Source organism: Mytilus trossulus, chromosome 7, assembly GCF_036588685.1.
Source record: "Mytilus trossulus isolate FHL-02 chromosome 7, PNRI_Mtr1.1.1.hap1, whole genome shotgun sequence".
Taxonomy (NCBI): Eukaryota; Metazoa; Mollusca; class Bivalvia; order Mytilida; family Mytilidae; genus Mytilus; species Mytilus trossulus.
In genome coordinates this window covers 62,271,833-62,289,243 of record NC_086379.1, presented here as the reverse complement: position 1 = coordinate 62,289,243, position 17,411 = coordinate 62,271,833, and the positions used below count along the sequence as shown (strand labels likewise).

The following is a 17,411-nucleotide window of genomic DNA, read 5'->3' as shown; positions in this document are numbered from 1 at the left end:
AGCACGAAGCAAAAAGAGTGGAAAACTGATAGATGGATAGCATTTTAAACTTACGTCCCCCTTCCACTTTGTTGGAAAGGGACTAATAATCATGTTTTATTGTTTTTTTGTCAAGTTCATAATCAATATCTTAAAGTGAAAATTGTCAAAACAAAAAGCAGTAAGTATTATTTGAGTTTCTCATCACATTAATATCTACCGCAAATGATGTTACATGTTATTCTTTAATTACAAGCCAAGAACCTTGGAAGGTGCTGCTGTGAAATTGTTTTATATTTTCTCACAAATTTGAGAGAAATCTAAGAGAAAGTGGTTTTTTTCAAAATCAACAAAACTCAAATTAAAAACAAGAACGTGTTCATAGTACACTTATCCCCCATCCGCACTATCATTTTCTATGTTCAATGGACTGTGAAAATGGGGGAAAATCTCTGATAAGGCATTAAAATCAGAAAGATCATATCATAAGAAACATGGGTACTAAGTTTCAAGTTGATTGGACTTCAACTTCATCAAAAACTACAAACCAAAAACTTTAATCGGAAGCTGGACGAACGGACTGACAGACCCACAGACCAGAAAACATAATGCTTATAAATGGGGCATAAAAACAATCTATGCAAAGAACTGGTCCTTTTTCTGATGCTGAATACAAAATACATGTTTACATTTATACATATAATATAACACAAACACTTTAATTCAAACATGCATGCTAAATATTTCATTTTAAAAGCAATTATATTTTAAAACAATAAGTTATTGCAGAAGCGAATGAATCACACATATGTTAGTACTACCACCACCACTGGGTATCAGTAAACCCATAGCAGAGTTCTTAAAAAGTTGTGGCCCGAGGGATTTGTAAACCAAAATTTGCAAAGGACACAAATAATTTTGGTATTTTGTAGTGGAAATAGTAGTGAGAACCAGCAGTTTTTCTTCAGGGAAGACCAGATATAAAAAGATTTTGAGAACTCTGCTTTACATTTATACTATACATTAAGTCTACCAACTCTAATGTAATTTATATACAAGGTATCATGAACACAAATTTTAGTATTCTTCGAAAGTTTTAAAATATTGGGTTCCATCACCAAAATGTGGAAAGGGGAATAATCCAATGATATATTCTCTAACAATTCTGTTCAAAATTATACAGAGGTGAAAAATCCCAATACACAATGCATAAAAAAAGCATGCTATTAGCAAAAGTATCAAAATTATGTTAGGTAAGTATCACAAGACTACATCTTAAAGATTTCCACAAGCCAGACAAGTAAATTTACATTTCAGAAGTATTAAGCATTTAAAAGAATTCATGTAAATCATCAATTTTTTCAGAAAATTATAAAATTTTGTAAAACTTAAAAAAAATTACATATAAAATGATTAAATACTAGATTTGAAAAACTTGGTCAATTAAAAAACAAGCTTTTAAATTTTGATTTAAAAATAAATTGATCAGTAGAACCTTGAAGCCAAGGTCATTACTTTAACAATTTTCCTTGTTTAAATTTCCAAATGATATGAATTTTCTTCTGAAGATAATTTACTTCTTGTCTGAGAATTTCTGCATTTAAACCTGTATATTGAATGGTTTAATACTAACACTTGAATGCTGTCTTGTGTTACTTCCCCCTCAACGGTTGTGTTGGCTTGTGAGTCGTTCAACTGTGATTCATTCAAAGCTTCGGCAATATCTCCACTATTATACCGATCTTCTGGGGTAAGACCACCTTCTTCTCTGTTAACAGAAAATATGCTTCTTTTTTATTTCCTGGATTTTTATTTTAATTTCACACTTTTATCAGTATTTTTCTTATAAAAAATGATTGATGTTTTAATGAATAAATAAAATGCATACATTATCTTACTATTAGCTAACCAGATGCTCCGCAGGGCGTAGCTTTATACGACCGCAGAGGTTGAACCCTGAACGGTTGGGGCAAGTATGGACACAACATTCAAGCTGGAATCAGCTCTAAATTTGGATCGTGATTAAATAGTTGACACAGCATAGGTTTCTGACAGAGATTGAATGTGTTCTAATGAACTTAAAATTTTTGTTTTCTCTTAGAGCAATTCACTATGCTGTTGAATATTAATCCTCTCAAAAAAATGTTTGAAGAAATATTCATTTTATTTATGAAATTTCATTTCAAGTGAGAAAATTGAACCCATTTTTTTTAATCACATCCCCCTTTCCCTTATTCCAAATTAATCTCAATTAAATTTCTAAACGAGTTTGCAACAATAACTACTCATTTAAATACATCATAAAATATTAAGATGTAAAAAAAACTGCTTGTTATCACTGAATGGTAAAGATTATTTTAATTTATCAGTTGGTAGTAAAAAGTGAATATACATTGTATATAACAAAGATTTGAGTTGATTCTGGACAAAGAAAGATAACTCCAATTAAAAAAAAATATTGCTATTTCACAATATTGTGCAATTAGATATTTCTTGCTCACTATTCTGGACAAAGAAAGATAACTCTAATCAAAAAAAAATATTGCTATTTCACAATATTGTGCAATTAGATATTTCTTGCCATTGTGCAATACTGTGCAATTGAAAAGACTTGCTATTGCACAATACTTAATATAATATTTAAGATCCTGATTTGTACCAACTTGAAAACTGGGCCCATAATCAAAAATCTAAGTACATGTTTGGATTCAGCATATCAAAGATTTCAATTTTTGTTAAAATCAAACTAAGTTTAATTTTGGACCCTTTGGACTTTAATGTAGACCAATTTGAAAACAGGACCAAAAATGAAGAATCTACATACACAGTTAGATTTGGCATATCAAAGAACCCCATTTATTCAATTTTTTATGAAATCAAACAAAGTTTAATTTTGGACCCCGATTTAAACCAACTTGAAAACTGGGCCAATAATCAAGAATCTAAATACATTTTTAGATTCAGCATATCAAAGAACCCAACCGATTAATTTTTTGTCAAAATCAAACTAAGTTTAATTTTGGACCCTTTGGACCTTAATGTAGACCAATTTGAAAATGGACCAAAAATTAAGAATCTACATACACAGTTTGATTCTGCATATCGAAGAACCCCAATTATTCAATTCTTGATGAAATCAAACAAAGTTTAATTTTGGACCCTTTGGGCCCCTTTTTCCTAAACTGTTAAGACCAAAACTCCCAAAATCAATACCAACCTTCCTTTTATAGTCATAAACCTTGTGTTTAAATTTCATAGATTTCTATTTACTTGTACCAAAGTTATGGTGCGAAAACCAAGAAATATGCTTATTTGGGTCCCTTTTTGGCCCCTAATTCCTAAACTGTTGGGACCTAAACTCCCAAAATCAATACCAACCTTCCTTTTGTGGTCATAAACATTGTGTATAAATTTCATTGATTTCTATTCACTTAAACTAAAGTTATTGTGCGAAAACCAAGAATAATGCTTATTTGGGTCCTTTTTTGGCCCCTTATTCCTAAACTGTTGAAACCAAAACTCCTAAAATCAATCCCAACCTTTCTTTTGTGGTCATAAACCTTGTGTCAAAATTTCATAGATTTCTATTAGCTTAAACTAAAGTTATAGCGCGAAAACCAAGAAAATGCTTATTTGGGCCCTTTTTGGCCCCTAATTCCTAAAATGTTGGGACCAAAACACCCAAAATCAATACCAACCTTCCTTTTGTGGTCATAAACCTTGTGTTAAAATTTCATAGATTTCAATTCACTTTTACTAAAGTTAGAGTGCGAAAACTAAAAGTATCCGGACAACGACGACGACGACGACGACGACGACGCCAACGTGATAGCAATATACGACGAAATTTTTTTCAAAATTTGCGATCGTATAAAAAATGATTGATGTTTAAATGGATAAATAAAGTGCATACATTATCTTACTATTAGCTAAAAAATGATGATTTTTTGCAAAAAAGTGCTTTCCTGTTAAGGCTATTCCATTAGAATGTATGTGGGAGGGTAGGAACCTACAACCAAGAACCATTTTATTAGATAATTTTGCATATTGGTAATAGACGCATACTGAACAAAGACCCATGACCCACATTCATTAACTAAACTTCCCTTCCTACCTTCCCACATACATTCAAATAAAATAGCCCTCAAACATTTTAGATTTACATGAATATATTGGTAAGCATTTATATTATTTCCAAATATTTATATTTTCTTGTGTACTGAGCATGATAAAGCTCTATAAATTTTTCACGTACTCTTTTTTCTCCTCTGCCTCTTCCTTTTGAGGTTCAACAACAACTATAGGTTCAGGTTCAGGCTCAGGTCGCAGTCCTTCTTTCAGTTCTACCATACAGTTAGGCTCTGTAACATTCCGTGATGATAATGTCACTCTGGCATACTCTGATGATGATAATAAGTAAAATCCCTGACCATGCTTGGTGAAAATGAAGGATGAAATTCCTCTGAAATGCAAAATTAAATATTACTTATTAATTCACATCATGTTATAAACAGAAATTTCAAAATATGTTATACTACAGGGATTTATGACTTGTAGCTGCTGAGTATAATGGGAAATAATTTCATATATATGGATGTCATTTTAAAAGATACAAATTTTCAGCAAATAGTATTAAGAAAGGGCTAAACAATGTTATAGCTAAACTAGATGAACTTGGTGCCATATATTACGAAGATATGACTTGCAGCTGCTGAAAAAATTGTTACTAAACAAAGTTACATTCATCCTTTTTCATTTGAGTGAGGATTAAAAAGATTCAGAGAGGAAATCATTAATATGAACCCCCAACATGCCAAGACCTTTCTTTATTTTGACGAGCAGTTTGATGTTGTAAAAGTGGTAAAATATCATTCAACTTTTCATGGTGGATTCTTATCACAATGACTTAAGTCAATTTGTTTATTTATAAATGTACTTACGTTATATCTTCTCTCTTGAGAGCTGATGCTACTAATTGCTGCCTTAATGAATTAACAGTATATACACTTAAATCTCCTAAATTGGTTAAACAGGCTATGTCAAATTCATTATAATTTTCATCTGAAACAAAAAAATAATACCATTGATATTTTTTTTTTACATAGAGCTCATTAAAAAATCTCATGTCCTTTAATTTATCTACATATCCTAGATCACCTTATTCTAAAACTTTTAACAAGAATGTGTTCATAGTACATGGATGCCCTGTCTGAATTATCAGTTTCTATGTTCAATGGACTGTGAAAATGGGGGAAATCTCTGATTTGGCATTAAAATTAGAAAGATCATATCTTAAGGAACATGTGTACTAAGTTTCAAGTTGATTGGACTTCAACTTTAACAAAAACTTAAACCTGAAGCAGGACGAAGGGGCGGACAGACCCACAGACCAGAAAACATGATGCCCATTAATGGGGCATAATAAATGGGCAATAAAATAATACATAATTCATTCAATCAATTGCAGAGAGAATCCATAGAATACAAATATCTCTGCAAGAATTTTATTTTCACTCTTTGACATGATTATGGATTGTGCTGAACATTTTAATACCAGAACTGCCAGACATTGTCTTTTATTGTTTTTTTAGTCCATCTTCATCATACATGGTCAAGAAATTCCAAGAAAATACTGTTCAGTATCAATCAATATAGAAAATGAGATCATACGGAGTATATTCTTCACATTCACATGAGAAAGTAATGAAGTAAGTGTAATTAAAAAATGTATACGCAAAGTTTCAGAAAATCCAGCAAATTCTTAAAACTTTCATCCCGTTTTATATTTCAGAGAGTATATCATTAGGCTGACAAAGAAAAATTGTCTTTAAATATCAACCTTCATATCACTCAAATAAACTTACCACTTTTACTCCTAAAGTTAATAAAAGCTGCTTTTCTAATTCTAGAACCATCTAAAGCTGTTACTTTGTACTTTAATTTAGCCTTCAAATGTGGTAATGTAAAAATCTGAAAAAAGAAAATAATGTGAGAATATCCAAAGTGGTATGTATAAACCATAGAAGGAAAAGTGTGTGAATCATTATTGTTAAACTTTTTAATACCAATTCAAAGACTCAACAAATTACAAATTTTAATACGCTTTGTATGCAGTGGTAAAACCATGAAACTGCAAGTTTTCCTTAAGCCCCAAAAATAAATGAATCCCTAATAACTAGTCCACACCTTATGCCTTCTTTTAACTGTGGATATTTTTCTTTTTTGTACTGTCTTTTAATAAAGACATTATAAGGTGTACAGTTACCTCTGCTTTCAAAATATTTTTGTTCAAACCCTTTCTGATTTCTTACAACTGAAAAAAACTACATGTGACATATACTTATGTTATCGCTTCGGACTCCACCCAGAATTTGTTGATTATTGGTCAAATTAACTAATTGGAAAATAAGGGCCTGGAATAATGTTATTTTTATTCAACACTTATCCTATATCAATCATGCAAAGAGTTTAAAAGTTTCTTTTTTATCAGTTATGCAGGCTAACAAATTGGACCTTATTATTTTAGGAGTTTAGATAGCTACAAAAGGAGTAAATCATAAGCCTACAGAACTGCATTAGAACCATTGAGATGCAAATTTTGTTATAAGGCTATGTGTAATGAAAGCCTTACTTTTAGTTGTTCTTCAGAACAGATGACTACTGTATGATGTGATCCTGAGTAATCTGCAGCTTTAGCTCGTTCATTCTCCACTTCTAGTGCATCTGGTATGACACGTGATTTACCGTCCACAACAGCTATGTGTATAACAGGGGCTTTATGTCTTAATTTAATTTCCTTAGCAATAATTGCTATCACATCTGATTCATTTCTTTTCTCTGTTGGAACTGTCATTGTATAAATATAAACATGGCCGCCATTTGTTCCTACCCATAATGAGGGAGCACTATCTGTACCTGTTGATAAAATTTACAAAAGTTATCATATCAGCATAGAAATAATTCAACTCATGCAAAAATTTATTCATACCCAGCTCAAAATTTGTAACATTATAAGGATTAAATCTTCAGGAACTGTTTGCTGTTAAATATCTTACAATTTGCTATCAGGTAGGCAATTATTTATTTTTTGACGATTTTTTGCAATAAATGCTGTTTAACCTTTAAAGTACAATTTTCTATAAAAGCTCCAAACTATGCCACTCTGTTACTCATTTGCAATAATACCACATCTTACAAATTTTTAAATGTATTTTTGTTGTTGTTGATTAACTGTAGTTTGGTGATAGAATGCTACTTTCAATATTTTTCTATCCCTTTTTTGAATACACATATCTAAAAGTTCCAATTTTTATCAAAAGTCTGAAGACTGTAAACAAATTTTCCTACAATGTTTAATGTGAAAAAGAACATTACTGATTTATTTGAGATTGATAATTTTGTCATTTTTAGCCCTGAAAACTGAAGATTCTTTTCACGTCAACAAGTACAGTGACAAAATCATATGCTGAACGAAATGCATTTAGTAAGTACTTACCATTTGTTACGAAAGTATTTGCGAAATATAAACACCTAACCATAGAACTTATGGTTTCCTCTGGATTTCTAGCCTCTATTTGTCTTTCTACAGGACGTGGTTCTGGGGAAGCTCCAGGGGAGGCTCGACTTTTAGATGGTGATGAACTTCCTTCATCTGATTTCTTTTCTTTTTCATCACTGAAATGTGAGAAATAATAATTTATACTAATTTCAACTTAACTTACTAAAAGCTAATTTGTATGGTTAAATAAACTGTAGGTAATAAATGAATGTTTCATGTTTAACAAGTGAAACTGCGAGCTACTGCTCACTGATGATACCCCCGTCACAAGTGGATAATATTAATTGTGTAAAAATATGCAAGTGTTCGGTAAACAGGAAGTTGTCGAGTGATGAATCTGAAACAATCACACGGTATAGCTGACTTATATAAATCCTGAAACCAAATTTCAGAAATCCTTGTATTGTAGTTCCTGAGAAAAATGTGACAAAATTTTCAACTTGGCTATCATGTGTTAAATCATACAAGTGTCGGTAAACAGGAAGTTGTCAAGTGATCAATCTGAAAACGCATCACAAGGTATAGCTGACTTAGAGAAACCCTGAAACCAAATTTCAGAAATCCTTGTATTGTAGTTTCTAAGAAAAATGCGACGAAAAAAAATTATTCATAGGACAGTCCAACTGACTGACGGAAGGACAGACAGAGGTAAAACAGTATACTTAAAGCGGGGGTATAATTATAATCCTGTTATAAAATTGATGCTATAACAATCAGATTTTTCAAAACAAGTCTATTGTTGAAAGTTGTCTCAATGGCAATCATACCACATCTTTTTATTGTTATTTTAACAATACAAATTCAACTAAACTTATATCTGCAAAATGATTCCTAAGCTTACGTTTTTTGTTCAGGTTTAGCTTTATCTTGTCTTCTTTCTGATCTCCTCCTCCTCAATCTACGGAATGATTCTCGTAGTGATTTCTTTAAAGATTTCCTTCTAGACATTGGTGTTTCTGATGTTCCTGTCATGTCTGAATAAATTTATAGAACATATACAAATATTTTACTTTAAAAATATGTTATATAATGGGTTGTTCTTGCTTTAATGCCACACATTATGATAACGTATCACTTAGATCACAAGAGATCTTAAAATAAAATTACTAAGATTTTGTCTATTAATATCATTGGGCTAGCCTCGCTGTGTTTTATTTCTATTAAAAACATATAAGAATTGCTATTATTTCTCTTATACAAATGTATTTTTTTAAGCATTTTTGTGTCATTACAATTCCATTTTTTGCGTCAGAATTAGATGTTCAAATTTTATCATGGCAGACAAATTTGTGAAGTTGTACCCTGGTTTCTCAGATAATAGAAATATTTTTTTGCTGGTACCACATAAAATCTACTTCTGAAAAGTTTAACGATTGAGTGCGTGCCCATAAAAACATTGATAATTTTTGTTGATCATTAAACTCACCATCTGGATTTAGGGTACACCTGGTTGCTACTGGTTTCTTTTGAGCATAATCAAATAGTGCAAAGCCATGGGCTGTTCCAGCTGCCATTCTGTAAAGAAAACAAGATCAAAAGTACCATTATAAAGTATGCAATATCAATCAAAACTGCTAGATTTTTTTTTTAATTAGGCCCCAAGTTGTTTATTCTGATCAAGCTTTCGTAGTTTATATGGACAGAACTTACAATTAGAATTTCTGAATAGAAATAGTTAAAACCATACCAATTAAAATCTACACTTCACTTTAAAAGGAAGACAATGGAAGACATATAATATTTTATATAGACTTACAACTGCCATTCTGAATGGAAAGCCAGCGCTGTACAAGCTGCTGGTGGATATAATTGTATTATTGCTGTCGGCTGGAATCCTGCAGCGTACTTCACTTCTCCATCTCGTGGTTTCAATGCTTCATGTCCTTTCCATACAAAATTATCACGATCACTAACAATGTTCATAGTATTGCTCGATGTTTCATATTCACGCTCCTCTCTTTCCATCTGTAACACCAAAACTTGGCCAGCAGTTCCTGCTATCACACAAGTTTCACTCAGAGGGCACATGGAGATTTTCTGAATGCCTAATCTAGGATCATCACTGAATGGATCATATATTCCAACCTGTAAAGAATGATACATACTTTACAATTTACATCCAACTTCCTTTGGATTTTCAATGAATTTTTATTTCATGATGGAGATGAGAAAAACACGAACTATTCACTTGCCAATCTACTGTTCTAAATGTCCAAACAAAAGTCTTATTTACAATCTAAAATTGTAATACACTACACTTTTATTTTAATGGTAAATCCTTAGTGAACAAAATTGGGTATTCCAGTTTATACAGAGAAATATGTAAGAAAAGATAGAATTACTTTAAATAAGTGTGCATAGATTGACGAGTTCAAAATATCTATTGGCATAACTTTGGAAAGATTTGAATATCTTTTACAGGGTCAAATATATTACCTACAAAATGTACAATTCTTCCAAATGACATTTGACCTTTTCTGTAAAGTTTTTTTTATCTGAATTGTCAATCCTTAATCAGATTTTTTTTTTCATGTACCCATCTATCATGTGACCTTACCTTTCTAAATGGTGGCCATTCTTCTTCCACTTCAGGAGAGTTCTGTTCTCCAGGATGGAAGTCAACACTGAACATGGTAGCTGTTGATAACGAGTACAACAATTTCATAGATAATCCTGAAGCATCCCAAAACTTAACTGTACCATCTTCATGTCTGTCAATAAATAAAAGACCATTTAAAAAATCCGTTTTTTAAAGGCATTGTCATGACTGAAAACATGATTATTTGATTCCAAGCAAAAAATTGAGAACTATTCTAGAAAATCAATATATGAAAGAGTTCAAATTCTAATTTTTCATAACATACCACCAATCCAGTTTTTAAAACTCAAGTCCAATAACTCTCAACAAAAAAGCTAAATATCAAAATCTGAAAGTATTTAATTTCTTAAGGAAAATAACAACTAAGATGTTCTATTATTTATTCAGGATTCCAGTTTAGTGAAAATGCAACAATTATATGGCTGAGTGAAACTACATTCTTTTTGAAATGTCTTGGTATGAGAAATTTTATCTTAATAGTTTTGTCATCACATTTGAATCTGCCATTGATTTCAGAATCTATTGAGATATCAATCTACCTACCCTGTAAGTAATAAATCTTTGGTTATTCCTTCAGCTCCTTTCAGTTTTCCTCCATTTATTGGCCATTCCTAAAAAGACATTAAAAATTGTTGCTAGGTTTATAGTCACATTATGAAGAAAAAGACATCATTTAGGCATGTAACTATTTATACATTTCATGTAACTTATGGCATATTTTTTCTTTTAAAACAGTTAAGTGATTGTGAATATATAAGATAAAATGAAGACATATTCAATGAGAAATGATCAAATACATCAATAGTAATAAAGTCATCAATTTCTTACATAAAAAAATTATGTGTTAGGATTGTAAATGTGGCAACTGTCACCAAAGAACAAATGACATATAAGCTTACAATGTATAGATCACCATATGGCTTTAAACAATGAGCAAAACTCATATCGAAGATTCAGCTTTTGTAGACAAATCTAAAGTTATTCAAAAGATTTAAATACAAACCCTTTTAGAATGGTTTTTAGCTTGAGATTCTCCAACATCAATAATTTTCTGCCAGAGTTGATCAGGAACATTAGCGACATGATGTGAACATGTGATTGGAGAAGAATGTAAGCTGTTGAGGTATGGATTCTGGAAAGTTGGCCATTGTGAGGAATCTAAATCTATTACAATCAATTCTTCTTCTAGTAAAACTATCAAGCAATGTGGATCATCATGTTCTGTAAATAAAGAGAAAGTAATTAGTTTTTAGTGGGGTTTGTGTTGCACAGTTTTTAATTTTCTTTGTTGTGTTTAGTGTACTGTTGTTTGTTTTCGTTAATCTTTCTTTTTAGCCATGATGTCAGTTTCTTTTTGACTCATGTGTTTGAATGCCCCTTTGGTATTTTTCACCTCTTAATATTTTAACATTTTGAGGAAAACATGTTGTTCAGTATTTCTAATCTGACATGGCAGTATGTAATTTTACTTCGGAAATGTAGATCAATATTTTTGTTTATTTACTTTTTTCATATCCTAACCATCTGTATTTCAAACATATTACAATCAAATTAGTATTTTTAAACCATAATTAATCAGAAGCATAGCATATTTTGAATTGACACCATGTCATTTGTTCATCTATGTTTGTTTTTTTTACAAATATATGTCAGATATTTACCACTTGTGTTCTCCTCATCAGCACTGTCAGCTCTACCAAGTGTGATGAAATCTATAACTTTAGATGTAAAATCAAATACAACATGGTTAGATCCTTCCATAACACTGATTGTATGTTTGTCTCCATAGCTTGCACGAGGCATTCCTCCCGAAAATATGATGAAAGGCTCCCTGTAAACAAATCTGACATCTTTAAAGATACTTCACAGAAATTTTTTTCATAATAATCATAAACATAAAAATAAAAATAGCATTTCAATCACATTGAACTTCTGAATATAGTCAAACACTAATATATTCAATAGAAGACATTTAAATTGCTCTGTTTATTAATTTAGGAGAATAAATATTGACTCAATTTGGATCGCCATCAGTGGAGGATGAACTGTGTTAATATCCTTCAGGACCTAATCACTTTATAGTGAATTAAGTTGCTCAATCGTTTTTAAATATCATGATTTTGACAATCATTGGCATCTTGTAATTTTTGTTTGAAATGCACTGTCAGATAAAATGGCAACACTTCATTGCTGTTTTTTCTTCTTCTTCAGGAAAGTGAATGTAAGCACTGAGGTTATCTCTGTGGTTGTTGAAGATTAATTGATTGTTGTTTGCTTATCCAGTAGGATGTTATCCATATTCTTAATTCTACAGATATGCATTTTTTACTGTAAACAAACATGCCTCAAAATAACTTTAAGGAGAAATACTCACGATTTAGATGTTTTCCATTCAACTTTGCTAATTGCTTTACAAGGAAATGGTCCTATAAGTAAAAAAAATCCTTCAGTTAGATGTGATTTTGTGTAAAATTCATATAAAATTGAAAGAATATGTATACATCTGAATACAGTCTCATTATACAATTGAGGGGTAGTATAAAATATATCTTCTGTTATGCTTCATATAAAGAAGATTCTTTCATAAAACAATAAAATAAATATTCCATAGTATAAGTACTAGTACTTTCAGTCCTGAGCTATAATTGGAAGTAATTATTCACACAGATTAGGCACCATTATTTTGCATCTTATATTGGTAGAGTACATAAGTTGAATTCTACTTTGATTACTCTTTATATCAATAAAACAATTAACTAAACTTTAATATCTATAAGCTTTTTCATTCTTACATGTAGCCATTATGTGAAGGATTCATGAAAACTTGCAAGCAGAATGCAAATAACATACAAAATCAACTTTCAAAATAAGGACCGCAAAAAGGATAAACTTTGGTTTCACATGAAACACGGTCAATAGATAGAATTATTTAACAAAATTAAGATCTTTACCATAAGGAGTTAAGGCTGATTCTTTGGGTGTAGTTGAATCAGATGCATTCCATACAATGTAACTGCCATCAATATGAGCACTCATAAACTCTTCACCATTTCTATGCCAACATAAGGATTCGAGTTGCTAGAAATAAAACAAATTTTGTTCATCATCGAAAATAAATGCAACTACACAATTTATGCAAAAATAACAAGTTTGCAAAAATACAAAGTTTACTTTAAAGATTTCTTAGCTTAGGTTACCAAACTTTAACATTATTATTTTGTAACACCCAGACTATTCATTAGAAACCTTTCAAGGTTGGAAGTCTAATTTAGTTCTTTAATTAAATCCTTTCATATTTGAATAAAACCTTGTATAGCCTATGAAAACTTTATGATGGAATTAAAAATGAAGTTGTATATATAATAGTCAAAGAAGGGTTTGCCAGAGGACACAATGCCCTGCTGGAAACATTTACTTGTTTAATGAACTAGTTTGGCATACATCCTAAAATGTACACATCATTATGAACAGGTGTTCAAAGTTTTTTAAATTGATAATACTGTATAGCAGGTTATTTTTTGCCGGTGTAAAATTTGGTAATTTTCATTGAATAAGGTATACAAAATATTTTTGCGTTAATATTTTGGTGGATTCAAAACTTTTGTCAATACCTTTGCTTGTAGACTTTTAAATTGGCAGAATTTAATTTGGCATTTTGTTCTATCCGCGAAGCCAAACTTCACACCCTGCGAAAATACCCCCTTTATGGTAATACACCCCAGTTATTTAGGTTCCATCTAAACAATTTGCTATGGTAATTTTCACAAATAATTCTTATTAAACAAAGAGGAAGGACCAGAATGGCATCATCTTGTTAGAATTCTGAGAGGGTTTCAATCAATTCTTTAGGACAAGTTGTAATAACAAAATAGAAAGTCAATATAAGCTAGCTATAACAACAAAAATTAATGTGGCTAGAACAAAATAGGAGGTGCACAAAGGAATTATGAAGTTGGGATTCTGAGAAACAATAACTAATTTCTAATGTGGGGTTTTGGATAAGCAATATAAATTTGTTCTGTAGTGAAAGATGTAACAAAGATTATGCTACATCAAGTTTACCCAGTAGATCATATAAAGGAATAAATAAAACAGGATGTGCAACAATACATCATGAGAATCAGATCCTATAAAGGTTTCACAAAGTTCAGTTAAGAAGCAGATATTAAAGATGGATACCCAGCATCCCTATATACCCTTGATTAGAAAAAGACAGAAGTTGTGTTTACCTGTGTAGAATTATATGTCTGATCAGTGTTGCTGTTTTTGTTATCCCACAATACAATCAGACCTCTGTTATATCCTATCAGTACCTGCAAATAAAAATTGAATTCAATAACATAAATGAAAGGAAATTATAAATTGTATAAAGAAATGACATGAAATTCTTGACCTAAACATACTAAGACTGAACAAAAAGGATAACACAGTACAATTTATTTTTAATTTTACTGTCTTTATGAAACTGTCACTTATTTTAAAACAATTGCACCCCAAATATAGTTGAAAGATATCTTTCTGGGCCTACATCTTCACCCTCCCTTAGATCATTTTCATATCCCTAAAATAACAAATTAATTTTTTTACATAAATTGAAAATCATCAAAATTCATTTGTGTTAAACAATGCACCACCCCAACCATCTCTTTCAGTTGAAGCTGTAAATCTAAAATTGTAACTGAAAATTTAATTTGACTGGCCTACTTTCTTTTTATTTGAATTAAAGAGAAACAAGAATGTGTCCTAAGTACACGGATGCCCTATCTGCACTATCATTTTCTACATTCAATGGACCATGGAAATGGAAGAAAATCTCTAATTTGGCATTAAAATTAGAAAGATAAAATCATAGGGAACATGTTTACTAAGTTTCACATTGATTGGACTTCAACTTCATCAAAAACTACCTCAACCAAAAACTTTTAACCTGAAAAGGGATGATGGGACTGACGGACAGACGAATGCACAGACCAGAAAACATAATACCCATAAATGGTACATAAAAAACATTTTGAAACCAATTATATAGTTTACCTTTTGAAAAAAAAAAAAATTGCCAATAAGAAAGTGTCGGTCCTTATACAATGTCTAACATTCTATAAATACTCTGTTGATATTATATAACGGTTTTAGTAGAAATGATCTTAAGTGCAGAGTGTAGTAAAATTCAATACCTTATCTGGATTTGTAGGATGTACAGCTATTGCTTCCACTGCACCAGGATTTACTTTGAAATCGTCTGGAACACTGCAACATAAATTATTTGGTATTAACATACTTTCTTACAACTAAATAACCTATAAGTATATATATGATTATATCAAAGAGAAATCATATGAAATACAGCGATTTTCTTTTGCCTTTACCACGGGTATTCAAGAAACAGTTAAAAGATTTCCCACAAGGCAAACATTATCCTTATTCTTAACCATTATTCTATAACAATGTCTGCATAGGGACCTTTAAGAAATAAATGAAATACCAGTATCTTAAATCTTATTTGCAATGAAATATAACATAAGAGTAAGAAAGTACAAATTCTAGGTTGTTAAAATATTAACTTTTAATGTCAATTTTCTAGAAATTTTAACTTTTAATAAATCTATAGCAAATTTCTCTATTAAAATGTCTTAATATCTAACACTGATTAGAATATGATAGAACATTTGTGAAATCATAAATTATCTGACTGATTACAATCTAAGACAAGATGATTAGTCACTGAGAATGGAAACAATGCAGTAAAATCAATACAAAGACAAAGTGTTCTAATTCTGTACAGATTTCCCATATTATATAACAATACTGCAATGTGTGTAGGTTTATCCAAGCAGAATTAATTCCTATTTCCCAGCATCTCTAATTCTTTTTAATTGTATCAAAATCTATTTAGGAAAATCTATTTTGGAAAGAAACTCTTTTGTTCCGATTGTTTTTGACATCGTTCTTTAAATATGTTTTTTATTGTTGTCTTACACATCAAACTAATCACTCTCTATATAATCTGCTCTTTCTCAAATCAATTCAGTATCTCAATTTTTAAACTTCAAATTATGTTTGTAGCGATACACTTATTTGTTTCTATTTCTGAACTTTTCAGTCTGAAAATAGCCAATAGACCAAAATATACTAGTAGTGAAAGAAATTCAGATTTTAAGTATGATAAATAAACCACTTATTTAAAGTTATTTCAATCTGCTGGTATCTGTGAAAATAGAGACTTACTTCTGCATAACAACATCTTGATAAATGATTTGATCCAGTAATTGGAATGTTTTTAAATCCAATACAAAGATGTTTCCTATTTCTGTTCCGATCAACAGGTGCTCTTTGTTCTTGGTTAAGCAACATACTGATATGTTCTTGAATTTACTGAAAAGAAAAGAAATTGATTGTCATTGTTAAATCTTTTTTTCTACATCAATCATGTCAATCTACTTAAAAAATATGAAAATAGCATCAGATAAAATCCACATATGTTGTAAATTTTATTGATAAAAATAGTGGGAAGCGGTAAATTTGACTATGCATTCAACTCAGAGTTCTCCCCAGGGACATTAAGGACTGTGGTACCCTGGTGCTATCTTGGATGGTTTTATAATAGAACGAATAGGGACCATGGTGTTAATATTTTTTGGGGAAAACCAGTGCGATGTTAACCTCTAGTGCATTTTGAAAATTCTGGAGAAAGTACAGCAACTATCAAATAGAAACTTAAGGGTGTGAATGTTAGCAAATATAGATAACTGCATAGCATTTCACAATGAGCAAAACCTATACCATATATTTAGCTTTGACAGGCAGAGGTATAATCTATATTCTTAACTGATCATAATTAATTGATAGCACACTACACGATGAACTGCAGGTTTATAACTATTGTCATCTATCACTTCTTAATAAGGACAAGAAAATTCCCACAATCTCAAAATTTGTGTTATGACTAAGAAAAAAAGCTTATCGTGTAACCACAATATTAAGCCAGGTAAATTCATGTGATGAAACTTGGGAATACTCAAGTGTATTGAATAAAGGCAATGAAATAATACTCAGAAAATAAATCATGATCTCATGCAAGTGTAAATATTTTGATTAGTAATTTGTTTACAATGATTTTTCACCAGTCACAACATTAAATGGTGATGAAGGTATGTTATTGTGTAAGAAGAACTGTAAGACTTTGTATTTAGGCATTGATTATTCATGTCTAGACTCATGGTTGTAAACCATAATCAATATAGTTATGAACCTTAACAAAGCCTAATCAATTCCAAT

General features: G+C 30.7%; 1 protein-coding gene across 4 annotated transcripts in view; it reads right to left on the bottom strand.

The window, feature by feature from the left end:
- LOC134725495 (lethal(2) giant larvae protein homolog 1-like) overlaps positions 1 to 17,411 on the bottom strand; it is a 32,604-nt gene that overhangs the window by 4,312 nt on the left and 10,881 nt on the right. For 2 of the 4 annotated variants that reach the window (XM_063589355.1, XM_063589357.1), the window contains exons 6-23: positions 16,362 to 16,508; positions 15,311 to 15,383; positions 14,366 to 14,449; positions 13,088 to 13,214; positions 12,511 to 12,562; positions 11,798 to 11,967; positions 11,140 to 11,357; positions 10,680 to 10,747; positions 10,095 to 10,248; positions 9,294 to 9,622; positions 8,964 to 9,052; positions 8,379 to 8,511; positions 7,475 to 7,653; positions 6,611 to 6,894; positions 5,844 to 5,949; positions 4,920 to 5,040; positions 4,235 to 4,441; positions 1,613 to 1,747 (exon numbers count right to left, since the gene is read on the bottom strand). In XM_063589355.1, the coding sequence (XP_063445425.1) occupies positions 1,613 to 1,747; positions 4,235 to 4,441; positions 4,920 to 5,040; positions 5,844 to 5,949; positions 6,611 to 6,894; positions 7,475 to 7,653; positions 8,379 to 8,511; positions 8,964 to 9,052; positions 9,294 to 9,622; positions 10,095 to 10,248; positions 10,680 to 10,747; positions 11,140 to 11,357; positions 11,798 to 11,967; positions 12,511 to 12,562; positions 13,088 to 13,214; positions 14,366 to 14,449; positions 15,311 to 15,383; positions 16,362 to 16,508 (2,676 nt within the window). The remainder of the gene's footprint in view (positions 1 to 1,612; positions 1,748 to 4,234; positions 4,442 to 4,919; positions 5,041 to 5,843; positions 5,950 to 6,610; positions 6,895 to 7,474; positions 7,654 to 8,378; positions 8,512 to 8,963; positions 9,053 to 9,293; positions 9,623 to 10,094; positions 10,249 to 10,679; positions 10,748 to 11,139; positions 11,358 to 11,797; positions 11,968 to 12,510; positions 12,563 to 13,087; positions 13,215 to 14,365; positions 14,450 to 15,310; positions 15,384 to 16,361; positions 16,509 to 17,411) is intronic. The other 2 variants (XM_063589356.1, XM_063589358.1) reach the window with 1 other exon arrangement.